This window comes from Malaya genurostris, chromosome 3 (assembly GCF_030247185.1).
Source record: "Malaya genurostris strain Urasoe2022 chromosome 3, Malgen_1.1, whole genome shotgun sequence".
Taxonomy (NCBI): Eukaryota; Metazoa; Arthropoda; class Insecta; order Diptera; family Culicidae; genus Malaya; species Malaya genurostris.
Genome location: NC_080572.1, coordinates 207572279 through 207585986, shown reverse-complemented (window position 1 = coordinate 207585986; position 13708 = coordinate 207572279). Strand labels below are relative to the sequence as shown.

The following is a 13708-nucleotide window of genomic DNA, read 5'->3' as shown; positions in this document are numbered from 1 at the left end:
GAAGAACACTCCTAAATGAAACTGAATGTGTGTTAACAGCGAGTGCAGAGTTGCAGACAATGCAAATTTTCCAAAACAAAATCCCCCCCAACACTAGAATTGTGCTTACGGTTTCATAGCACTCATCCCAATTGGTCCACTAAATGGTTTTATTACCGGAACAGCGAAAATATCACTTTCATCGTTCGCAGACCTCCTATGAACTATGAACTAGTAGGGCAATAAACACTTCATAGTACTTGCAGGCCGGACAGACGGCTCCTAGCTGCTTAACAACCGCAATCTCGAACCGTTGACTACTTTTCAAGTGCATGCGGGTTGGTTTCGCACTCTCAAGTCTCCGCCCGCTCGGTCGCTCGCATACAATCGTTTTGTTTGTTGAAAAATCGACACTAAAATTCCCATTTGCAAGCTCGTTATAGTTTCAACAGCCGAAATAACATTTTTCCAAGAAATATGAATGCTTGGCACGAGCGCGCTGTTCATTCCGTTCGTTTCTATTCCAGGCGAGTGCAGGACAAATTTTCCCGCCGAACCAAACATTCGGCCGTGCTTTACATTCTTCTTCACATGTGGAACCGCATTTCGAGCGGAAACTGCATTTGATACACGAGTGTGAAAAACGATCCACTACCACTGCTCTCTACTCCTGCGCTCCTGTTTCGGTGTCATCGGTGTTTCACAATCCCATTATCGAATGTGGATGTTTGCAACTGGCAAATATTCGAATGCATGGCAATTCGCAGTTGAATACCCGGAATCGGTACCCCGGTACTTCGATGTTATCGTAGGGCGCTAGAGTAGCACAAGCATCATCTGATTGGACACTGTTCGAAGTGTTATTTAGCGTTCTGTTGTTTATGTAAATTAAGGCGTAACATCGTTACCACTGATATTATGTTTCGGTAATATGGCAAACTGCGGAGCACCGGTCGGTCCCGCAGATGCATTCATACAGCTGCCACCAAAGAATGGAACGAACGTGAGAACCCCGGTGCTGGCTGGATGCAGCAAATGCATTCGCCAAAAAACCAACGGTTTTTTTTTCTTTTTTGTCCGCTACGAAAATTTGGTATGTGTAACAGGAGTGAGAAAACAAATGTTCACCAGTTGCAATGCAATTTATCACCCGACACCGCATGGCTGGAAGCATTTCGGAAACGATTTGCTGAATGTTTAACTTCGGGTTAGGCTTCTTGTTTTTTTTTGCACTGCTAATGGATTTGCAGGTCGTTTGCGAACTACTAACTTTCCACCAATGCACAGGTTGCCCGGTCACTTTCGCCGTTCCGCCACATATCGATATTCGAATAACTACCATCGGATTGCTTATGTTTCTTTTTTTCGTTTTAGCGTTACTATCACCATTCCGATCCGACCTATAGGATTATTCCGCGCAATGCAAATGTAGATGAAATATCTTTTCTGTGGCCCCCTTCCTCCAAAAAAAAAACTCGAGATTTATGCGTTGGTGTAATGGAAAAAGCGACGAAAAGGGGTTAATAAAGCCATCGCTCGGTGCATCCAGGAAATTGTTCGTCCTCGTTAGTTCGATTTGTTGGACCGGCGCGATTTCGGGGAGGAAACAGATTACGCCGAGTGCAATCAACCATCAAATTGTCACATTTCACTGAATGGGTTCTGCACGATAGAGTCAGCGTACTTCGACTAAGGGGGGGGGAGGGCAAATTGCGTTCCATTTGCAACTGCATATTTTAGCATTCGACTATTCGTTATTGGTGATATGATCTGCCTGAAATCAATTTTTATTTGTGTTTGAATCTGAAACTATTTTAAGGCTTATAGAAACGGTTATTAACATGTTTAAACGAAAAATCTACATACAAACGGCGGAAACATTCTATCATAATGTTTACAGTATCAACAATTTATACTCTACCGGCCGTATAGAATAAAAAATATGCAGAAACGCTTATGTACAACAGAATTAATTGTAGTAAAACATAGTGTAAGCTTTAGAAATAGTAACAAAACTTGAACACCGTAAAAAAGTGGATATTCAAAACAAAAACTTTTGTGTTCACCTGTTTCTGCGAATCCGTTAAAAGATTAGCCTATTTAAAAAGTATGAAAAGTAAATAAATTAATTATCTTCAGATGTTTAGTTTGAATCAAGTGAATTTCTGTACCGCTTGTGCTTTCAAAGAAATAAACTTTATAATAAAATTAAATCAGCATGAATAGTAAATTACTAACTTTTACAAAGGTGTATTGTAAAGCATGAATTTCCCTCACCATTGCAAAGTTTGGTTTTTCTATTTCTGTGTTACAGAAGAAAATGCGATAAAGATGCCATAATCTAACAATATATAGAGAACAACACTGCCCCCAATGTTGTTGGTTTCAAAAGTAAAACTCGTCTCACTTAATATATTGACGAACTAAATTCGATTTTTTCCTATAAAATAAAACAGTTGATCAGTTAGAATAAATATTTTTATTTCACTTTTAATGGAAAAAAATCACCAACAGCCTTATTCCGTTTCGGTTTTTGATGCAATCACGAGCTGCATCAATCTGTTGGACAATCTGTCGACTTCAGCGGCCATACCAGGGTGTTGAGTGATGTCTGAAAAAACTAACTAATTTTATTTAATTTTCCAGAGTCTTTGAAAAGATTCTAACAATATTCATTAATTCATTTTTTCAATTTGTCTCTCTTGCTAGATTACAACTCTTCAGTCAGAAATCATTTCTATTTTTCATTTCTCCGAAAGATTCATTTAACCGAAAGCAACCTTTTTTTTAACAATTTCGTCAAAAACTGTTTCGCCTACTTAACAGAAGGACAACGACTCATCTGTCTTTTCCGTGGGTCTCATGCAGTGGGTAATTAACAAATGCATTAAAAAAGGGTCTGATTTATTAGTTTTTTCATACGATTGCTGCATATTGTAAATCGTGTCAACCATGTTGAGTGCAGAAAGCACAAAACGCTTTGAATATTCTTTGAATTCACACATGTTACCTCCTTTGCAGTTTAGTATGGAGCAATTCCATACGAAATCTAAAGTCGATTTTTTCTTGTATTTTTTCATTTGACTCAAATTTTGCATATGTATTCTTTATGATCAAAAAGAAAAATTTGCATCAGAAGTTTGACACTTTTACAATTTTCAATAATATATGTTTCAGAAACTGTGGGTCCGATCGATTTGGTGTCTTCTGCAATGTTTTAGTTAATTATAAGGACTTTGTAAAAGGAATTGTTTTCCACGAGAAAATTACAAAATTGTGTTCTTATGATACCTTTTATTATACAAAATATTTGAATCTATTTTGTTGAACGATAGTTCTTTAAAAAAATTCGCCAAGATGATGATTGTTTTCATCATTTAGACCCTAGCCTCATTTTAAGAAAAACCGCGTGAAATAAGACCCCAATGTATTATTAAACAATAAGAAATCTTTAACAAATGCGACTCTCGAACATTTTATAAGGACTTAAAATAAAATTCTTTCGGGTAAAAATTTGTTTTTTTTAATAAACTCAAATAACCATCCGAAAATCACTACAAAAAAATCTCGATTCTTTTCAAACCGCTGTATCTCGAGAACCGTAGCATATAGTAAAATTTTGATTAACATCTTTTTAATTGGAAATTTAGCGTTCTTTCATAAAATTTAAAAAAAAATCATTAAAAAATATGACAATTTTGAAATATTTTGAAAATATGTAACTTTTTCAAATATTATTTCTCCATTCTAAAAATTGGACAGTATTTTACTTTGGACTTCAGGTACAACATATCAAAAAGTAAAAAAAAAATACCTTTTTTGAGATATTTCAATGCTAAGTGTTCTTTTTAAAATCAAAATCAAACGATTTTTTTTTTTCAGCAGTACTCAATTTTTTATATAGTCCCTATAATTACCTAAAACATTGCAGAAGACACCAAATCGATCGGACCCACCGTTTCTGAAACATCAAAATCATTCTCAAAAGTAAGGCTAGAGTGTAAATGGTAAATTGTTTCGTTTGTGCAAAATTTGAGCCAAAATAATAATATACAAAATTCAAATTCAAAAGAAATCTGTCATTAGCGGTGAAATCAGCCTAAGGATTTGACGTAGTCGAAAAATGGATTTAGACTTTGGAGTTAGGCTACACTCAAAACTCCGTTTACGTACACTTTTTCACGTTACCTCCTTTTACGTCCTTTCTTTCGAACCAAATCCCAAAAAACCGTAATACTTTTTTATGAACTATATCTCAGGGAACGTACACTTTTTTCATGAACCTTCGTAGTAAGAGGTTTTTGTACTAAATGAAAAGTTTAGGCTCATTGATATTTCATGGAAACCATTATAATATGGGTATTTATGGAACTGGTTTGAAGAGTAGAATCAGAAAAACGATGTTTGATGTGTTTTTTGAAATCCAAGATGGTGACTTCCGGTTCATTGAAAACCCTTACAATATGCGTATTCTCGGAATGGATTTGATGAGTAGGAGCTGAGAAACGATGTTTGTGGTCGTCTCTAAATCCGAAAATGGTGTCTTCCAGTTTATCGATATTCCTTGAAAACCCTTAAAATATAAATATTTTTGGAACGAATGCTCGTTTCGAAATACAAGGACCTTCGGTTTATCGGTATCCCTTGAAAACACTTACAATAAGGGTACGGATTTGACGGATTTCATAATTAGTTTAATTTCATTTCGAAATTCAATCTGGAGACTTTTGGTTTAAGGGTATTGCTTGAAAACACCTCACAATATGGATATTTTCGGATCGGATTTGATGAGTGGAGGTCGGAAAACGTTGTTCTAAGTCTGCTCATAAATCAATATAGAGACTTACAGTCTACCGATTTTCCTTGAAAACCGTTACAATATGGGTATATGTAAGGGTTTTCAAGGAATATCACTAGAGCGGAAGTTACCATCTTGAATTTCAAATCGACCTCAAGCATCATTTTTCAGCATTTTCAAATCCGTTCCAAAATACAAATATTATAAGGGTTTTGAAGGAATATCTATAGATCAGAAGGCGCCATCTTGAATTTCGAATCTCAACTGTTGTTTTTCGGTACTTACACATCAAATCCGCTTCGAAAATACCAAAAAATAATTTTTTTTAAATCCATAAACCAGAAGTCGCCATTTTAGATTTCGGATCAACCTTTTACAGCGTTTTTTGGTACCTACGCATCATTATTTTTTTTTCGATTATAGATGGTTTTAACCTTAAGGTCATTCGCCTCTTCGGGCCAGAAATACTTTCTGACCCTATGTGCGGGGTTGGGAATCGAACCCAGGCGGGCTGCGTGAAAGGCATCGACTTACCCATCACACTATACCCGTCCCCAATACATCATTCTCATCAACTTAGATTCAAACTAAAGACCTTGTAGTCACATAGTGTGTTATGAAATTTCATCTGGATCCGACTTCCGATTCGGGAGCTACGTGATAAAATGTGCAAAATGAACTAAAGAAGTGCACTCGATTTTCTCAGTGACCGCTTATTCAATTTTCACAAGCTTACGTTAAAATAAAAGGTCTAAAAACACTATATAACACTACCAAATTTCAATTCCGGAATTACCAGCCTGTATGTATTCCATTTTCAGGAGCGTGATTTCATATATAGACACAGAAAAATCAAGCCTAATACATTAAAAAAGCCGTATAATTCATCCATTAGGCAGGTATGGTTAGTTTACGATAAAATACGCTGACTTTGAGTGTAACGGATCATCGTTCCTGATTCCGGAAATTGTGTGTTCGTGTTCCGAAAAAAACTCCAATAAACTGAGATTGAAATGAAAAGTATTATGTTTCCAAGGGCTAATGTAGAATTCAATTAAGATCCGGCTTCCTGTTCCGGAAATACAGGGTACAAAAAATTTAATTTTACAGGTGACTTAATATACGTTGCAATTCATAAAGATCTAATTCAAATGACCGAAAATGTCATTTGTGACGACTTAATGTTAGATTAGTTTGAATGTTACTGGTTTTGACTGTAACTTCCCTTCTGCTAGCAGGTGCGACTATATAAATTAAAATGCACCTTTAACAGCCAAACAATTGTGTGCTTCTGTGGCTCAGTCGATTAACAGACGTACAGACATACGATCCAAAGATTCTCGGTTCAAGTCGCAGTGGTCGCAATCAGTATACCTTTTTTATGTTATTTAATTTTAGACACAATATTAAATGTTCTTCCACGTAAATTTTTGTGAACTGCGACGCTTCATTCACGTGCATCTAACAAGATGTAAAATCACAGGATTTTTTCGAATTGTGTAGTGTGTATGAAATTGCAATTTGCCATATAGAGCGATAATGCAAAAAAAAAAACGTAAAAATCCTTTTGAATTTGATTCAAAATGGTTTTAATTCATAAGCTATGCTATGAATTTTACAGGTGACTATATCCCTCATGCGATGTAATTCATAAAGACCTAATTTGTCAAATGACGGAAAATTTTATTTGTAATGACTTAATGTTAGATGAGCTTGAATTTTACTGGTTTCGACTGTAACTTGCGTTCTACTAGCAGGTGCGACTGTATGAATTTAAATGCACCTTTTACCGGCCAAGCAGATACATGCTTCTGTGGCTCAGTCGATTATCAGACGAGCTTGCGATCCAATGATTCTCGGTTCAAGTCGCGGTGAGTTGCTACAATTTTTTTTTATTTCATTGAATTTCATGTCATGGAGTTTTGAACACAATATTAAATGTTCTTTCACGTAAATTTGCGTGAATTGCAACGCTCCATTTAAGTGCATCTAATAAGATGTAAAAATTTTTAAGTGTGTACACACTTTAAAAAATCCCTGTGATTTTACATCTTATTAGATGCACATAAATGGAGCGTTGCAGTTCACCCAAATTCACGTGGAAGAACACTTAATATTGTGTTTAAAACTCCATGACATGAAATTCGTTGAAATAATTTAAGAACACTGTTAGCAACCGCCGCGACTTGAATCGAGAATCGTTGGATCGCAAGTACGTCTGTTAACCTACTGAGCCACGGAAGCACACATATGTTTGTCTGGTGAAAGGAGCATTTAAATGCATACAGTCACACCTTCTAGCAGAATGCAAGTTACAATCGAAACCAGTAAAATTCAAGCTAATATAACATTAAGTGATTACAATGAAATTTTCCGTCATTTGACAGATTAGGTCTTTATGAATTACATGGTATGAGGAATTAAGTCACTTGTATTATTCAAATATTTTTGGTGTGTACACACTAAGAAAAGTTAACATCTTCATAGATGCACATAAATGGAGCGTCTCGATTCACTTACATTCACGATTCAAAACATGTAAAGATAAGTCATATCAGTAACTAAACAGCTAATGTAGCTTAAGCCTACATCAATATAGACGCGAAGTTTATTTTTACATGTTAGTAGATGTATTATTGTGTCATAACCGAAGAAATTTAGGGCATGTTTGAATTTACGTCACGCGTAAATTTCATTTTTTCTAAGAGTGTAGTTGCTTCCAACCTGTTGTGGCTATAGTTTTATTCCACCTTCCAAAACACTGCACAATCCGTCGAGTCCACCAGAATTGTGTAGGCCGCAAGTGGACAAGTGATACAAAACTATTTTCTGTCTATTAGTGAACAAAGAGCATTTAGTTGTTCTATTGTTTCAAAAACTTTAGCACCTGTACCTCAATCCATTCGATGAACTCTTCAAGATTTTTTTCGTTTGGTTAATAAAAAGACACTGAACATTTTATTACCTGTTTGACAGTTAGTTTTCACGACAATCAGTATTTACAGAAGTTCGGTTACTGGAAGATTATCTTACCATACGGACGATAGGGTTTTACCGTACTCGGCGACTATTCAGATTTACCGTATGAATTGTATATCTATTTACAGAGTTCGTTAATGAAAACTTGCGTAAAACTGATCGTCCGGTAAAAATTTGAATAATTTTTGTAAAATGACGTTCATGTACCGAAATATCGGGAATTTCTATTGATTACCGAAAGTTTTCGTCAAAAAAATTACCGAACAACGGAATAGAATCGTAGTGTGTATTATTTGAAACTAAGTTTGTGAAAATCGGTCGTGCCATCTTTGAGTTAGAACACATTTACATTTTTGGACACATTTATCCCATAACTCCAGAACCGGAAACCGGATATAAATAATATTCGAGAATTTTGTATGGGATTACAAGACCTTTCATTTGAATCTAAGTGAAAATTGGTTCAGCCATCTCCGAGAAAAGTTACAAAAATGCCATCTCCGAGAAAAGTTAGCAAAAAAACGTTACATACACACATATGCACATGTACACGCACACGCCTTCTGTTTACTTGAATGACCCTTGTGACGTCTCACTTTTCCGCACTTTTTCTTCACATCCTTGCTCTTCCTTGAATACTATGGCCCTATAATTTCATATTCTTTTTCCTCTCTTAATCTCTAGCTAGTTTGCTATCGCTAAGAACCGAAAAAAGTAAAAATTCCTGACTGACCAGAAGACATAAAAAAAATTGTGTTTAAAATCACATTGGACTACATGGAATGAGAAGTCTCGGGCCTAACGAAGAAAAAGACAATATTTTACCATGAAACTTTTTTATTATTCAGTATAATCTTCATCTAGAGCGATACACTTGACCCATCCAACATTTTGATGTCCTTTAAAAAAAAAGATTTGTCAAGGTTTTCAAAATAGGCTTCCGTTTCTGCAATTACCTCAGCATTCGACGAAAATTTCTTTCCCTAGAGAAAAGTTTTCAGGTTTGGAAATTGATAATAGTCGCTGGGGGCCAGATCTGGAGAATACGGGGGATGGTGGACCAATCCGTACCACAAAGCAATCCATTTCACCATTGCTTTTATGTATGAATGCGCTGATACGTATTTTTCCATAGCTAGAAAACTAGAACTCGTCTGATGTGATCAGCTGTTATTCAAACATTAGTGGATAGATTGTCATGAAATTTGGTATTGGACCATCTAGAGGCTTGTTATCTACAAAAATATACACGGCTCGAAACTATTCAAGTCTTTTCTGTGAGAGGCCCGGAACTTACTATTCCATGTAGTAGTGTTTAAGTGGCAATTTTTAGTCAACAGCTTAAGGTTTTCTCATATGCCTGTTAATTGGAAGCTTGAAGGGTTAAAATTTACCCCCAAGTTTATGCTTAGTTTGATTTCCTATAATTCGGAAAATATTAATTTTTTTAAAGTGTCTTTTTTCAAACAGTGATTTACTGCGCCTTTTCTTAGGTCACTCTTTTTGTATAATTTTCTGTTCTCGAATTTTAACCATTCGAAAAAAGTCCAGAAAAAAATGATTTCTAATGTTTTGAAAATCACTTCTAACGAGTGGTCTCTTTCCGAGAAAATTTTTTTTTATATTAAAGACGATTACGAAGTTTCATCAAAATCGGAACAAACCTATCCCTCTGTTAAGTTCTGCGATTGTCCATTTATAGAAACACTTAGCCTAAAGATAAAATTCATTCTAACCGAACAAAAGATTTTCGTTGCCAACTCGTAAAGCTTTATCTTAAGCGCCAATTTCGTATCATTATTCGTTCGTCACGAAATGTATTTGCGAATGAAAGTACCAATGTTTGCTGGTCCCAGCTTAGGGTTATCTCCAGTCGACCTCATTGTTGCTGCAACGTCAGCATCTCTTGACTTTACTTCACTACTCACTTCCATTGCTTCAGTAGAGTAATGATAAATGTTGCTTGAAGAAAAAAAAAACGAATCTCGTTTAACGAACCGTTAAGTTGCACTTTGCTGTTGTGAAATTTTCCTCGAAGGAGAAGTAAAATGAAACGAGCGAAAATTTCTGCTGCTTTTTGTGATATCACAGCACTTGTCAGTCGTTACTTGAAAGTTGACTTTGTTTTTTTTTATTTTGGGTGGTAACCAGAAGCCAATCGCAGTGAATCCGTGTGCAAAACGATGCATTTTTTTACGACACCGTTTTAATTTTAACTTTTGAACTGAATCATGCGTCTTTTTCAACCTTCTTGAATATTAAACAACAAAAAAAGTTTCACATAAATTATTACCCCAACAAATACAGCATTCCATATTTTAGTCCCTTGCTGCATTTTTGGCGAGGCAAAGATTCATCCAAGGACCGTAAAAGGTGAAAATGGATTGAACATAAATACGTTGTCAACGTCAACAAAAAGTGTGCGAAACATCCCCTGCGACCATAGTTGAGTTTTCCACAAACACATACTCTTACTACATACACATACATACATACATACATACACACACATAAGAATACGCAAAAGAGGAATGCTCAAATCTTCCGAACCTTCGCGATAACCGCCCAAGAAATGGCTGCGAAGGTCAAGCGAAGCGAGAATTGGTCACATAAACGTCAACGTAAATTAAAATTTATATTTAATTTATTGCTGCAACCATTCGTGAGGATGAGATATTAGAGGAAAGAATTATGTTTTTTGTGTGGGTGTTGATGTTGCAGCCATTCGCTGTACTACCCTTGGGAGCGTTTTCTTCCTAGGGAAAAATAAGTCGTTAGTCGGAAATCTTCCGACACCGCGTCGTTTGGTGCATTTTGTTTCGAATTTTGCTAGAATTTATTTAGACTAACTGATTATGAAAATTCATTTGCTAACAACTGAAATCGTATACTTAAGATTTTAGTCGTAAGCGTTCCGCGACAATTTTCCAGCTGGTCCTAATAAAACATGATTATTGAACACATTTTCAGTGATTTCATCTTTATAGCACTGCATTAAACCTCAACCAGCAACCCGAAAATGTTGCACAATGGCCACCGTAAAACGAGCAGGAGGTTTATGAAACGCTTTAAACGCGTCGATCTAAAAAATATGTGGCATCGTATCGCGTCGCCGTAGCATTCATTGCCTTATCCTGAAAACCCACCGCAGACAGTTGAAAGATTTACTGCGATGCTCGCACAATGGAAACTGTAGTGGTGGTGTCATTCCGCGTTTAAAGAGCTTTGGCATAGACACCACACAGCTAAACCAACACAGCTGCACTTAAAGAACAACTTCACCCGTGCATCATCAAGTAGGCGAAGCTTTATGTTTAGAGATTTTATTGTCGAGACACCGATGTCTGTGCTCTGCAAGGAGAAGTGTAATTCTTAGGCACGATCTGCTGTTGAGTTTCATAAAGTAAACTGGGCATGGAACGTTTCCGGCACTTGCAAATATGTAAAGCGAAGACGACAACAAAAACTGGAAACCTGTCGGTGCATGACTGTCAGTGCTAGAATAATGCCAGAATACGCAGTGTCATATCGGGATGGCTGCCGGCGCAGGTTAAATGGAAGATTTAGTTATTCCTGAAAACGTGCAGGGGATGATTGAATTCAATGTATTAGCAAAATAAATATTGCATCACTTTCGTTTGTGTTTCGTCTTCGACTCGTTAGTGCAAAGTAGTTCAAATTCAGGAACTAGTGCAACTTAATAATCGAAGTTGAGCCTCTGTTGACCTTATTCCGGTCGAAGACATTGCAGTTGCTGTTCAGAGTTTCGAACTGAACAACTAATTTGAACTGGCAGATCATTCTAACTGACTGACGCGATAGAGGTGAAACAAAACAATAATTGAATGATTATGTGAATTTGTACAAAGTTTTGAATTATAAATAAAGCGCTTGAATGTTCATCCTAACAAACGGCACTATGCTCAAATGGTAATTTGAAAAAAAGTTTTGCATTTTGTCGATTTTGAAAACTCGAATGTTTTGGAGCTCGAATACTCTTCAAACTGTTTTGATGTTACATAGACAATTCCCAGAAATGAATTGTGCGAAATTTCATTGCCGAAAAGAATCCAACCCCAAACATTTAAGCAGCATCGGGATCGCCAGCAGCAGTTGTTCGGATATCGTCGAAGGCGCCCAACCGTCCGACGGCTGCAACGATTATGCATGCCAACGTTTGTTTTTTGTGCGCAAATATTTGATTGATGTGAATAATTAAATGAATTACACCTTATTACATTATTGACTGACATTTACAAACGAAATGCTTTAATTATCATTCTTATGCTTACCTTAAAGAAAATTACAATGAATTTTAAATTTCTAATTGGTTTGTTTAATTATATATAGTAAAAGAAAAATTGTGAGACCTTTGAGATCCGGGTAAGTGTTATTTTGTTGATCACTCCCCTGTTGCGCTGAGAGTTTTATGCAGGTTAATATTGGCTCAAATAAGTTATTTCGTAGAACAGAACAAAAGCATTGTTACATACTGCAGTAAATGATCTTTTGCATATAGTAATTGACTTGTAATATCCGAATCCTATGGAATCTGTGCAGCAGCAGGGTTATGTTACACAGTGATCTTTTCGACTCTCAAAAGATAATCGCCCTTATTATGAATAACGACGTAGGGGAAAGTCTTATAAAGCGCCCCTGCTAGCCAAAATGCCCCCTTCCCTTTCTTAATCATTGAAGACTTTTCTGAACCAAAGTTTTATCACTAACACTATCTTTTAGTAGGATCTTTCTGCTATGCAAGTTTGGTGGTTGTCGTTTGCAGGAAAGTATGAAAAAACTAAAAATTTCATTTGGCAGCTTTTCGATGTAAAGTTTTGCTTCGACTAAATAGATGTTTTATCCACCATTTCTTTGACATACTGATTATCTCAAAACAGTAACTTTATGGACATTTCAAGAAGCACAATGCATCGTTGTTGCGGGATAAAATGTCTTTTGTTGTGTGTCATGCCACTGATTTGTTGTGAGACATATTTTACGGTTGCTGGGGCATTATGTCTGAGGCGAGCGAAAATAACCAAGAATGTGGCCGTTTTGAAAAAATGTGTTTATATCAATCAATTCTCATCTTTTCTATTGGAATCATTGAAAATTATGTTCCTCATCAGTATTGCAATGAAATACTTACATTCTCGAGGAAAATATATCAATACACTTGGAAATATCTCAATGTTTTCTTAAGGGGGGCATATTATAACACTTTACCCTATTGATTTTTCGATCGAATGTGGTTCTATCGAATCATAGCTAGCTTTGATTCTGCTAGCGTTATGGGGAATACAAATGAAATACGAGCGAAAAAACGATACGACGTTATTCAGAATAAGGGCGAATACCATTGAGCAATTCCAGAAATGCTTAGCAGATCATCAGACTCGACCTTCTTCGATTTGGATGAAATCGGGCACATGGCTTCAGTATGGCAAATCATAAGTTTTGAACCGATGGAGAGGTTAATCCGACTCACGACAGATTTTTAAAAAGGGCCTATGTATTTTTGCATTTCACAAAAATTGCCTTTTTCAAATCGTAACTCAGAAACAGTTAATTGTTTAAAAATGGCGTTCAGGGAAAAGTTGTATGGAATCGGTTGGGCACTTTAAAAAAATATACAATGGAAAAAAAAATTTGATTCTTTTTTTCTCAATAATTACAAAATAATCCGAAAAAGTTAAATAAAAACCTGTTTTAATCCACCTAGTAATGTAATGATGCCTTTCTCATGTACATATAATATTGTGGTATTCTATTCAAAAAAATTCTCTTCGAGTTTTGAAAGAAACCAAGAGATTGTTTATGCATAACATACAGAACAAAACAGTGCTTTGATTGCGTAAGCCATCCTTAAGAAAACGAAATGGGTTCACTATTATATGCACTTTCCGGTATCCGGAACCGGATACCGGAAACCAGGATAGCCGGAAACAGTTT

General features: G+C 36.0%; 1 protein-coding gene across 3 annotated transcripts in view; it reads right to left on the bottom strand.

The window, feature by feature from the left end:
- The window catches only part of LOC131435566 (potassium voltage-gated channel protein Shal), a 556411-nt gene that overhangs the window by 32619 nt on the left and 510084 nt on the right, over positions 1-13708 (bottom strand). The window contains exon 10 of one of the 3 annotated variants that reach the window (XM_058603589.1): positions 2046-2075. The exons of the other annotated variants lie outside the window; for them this stretch is intronic. Within the exon in view, the coding sequence (XP_058459572.1) occupies positions 2046-2075 (30 nt within the window). The remainder of the gene's footprint in view (positions 1-2045; positions 2076-13708) is intronic. 3 annotated transcript variants of the gene reach the window in all.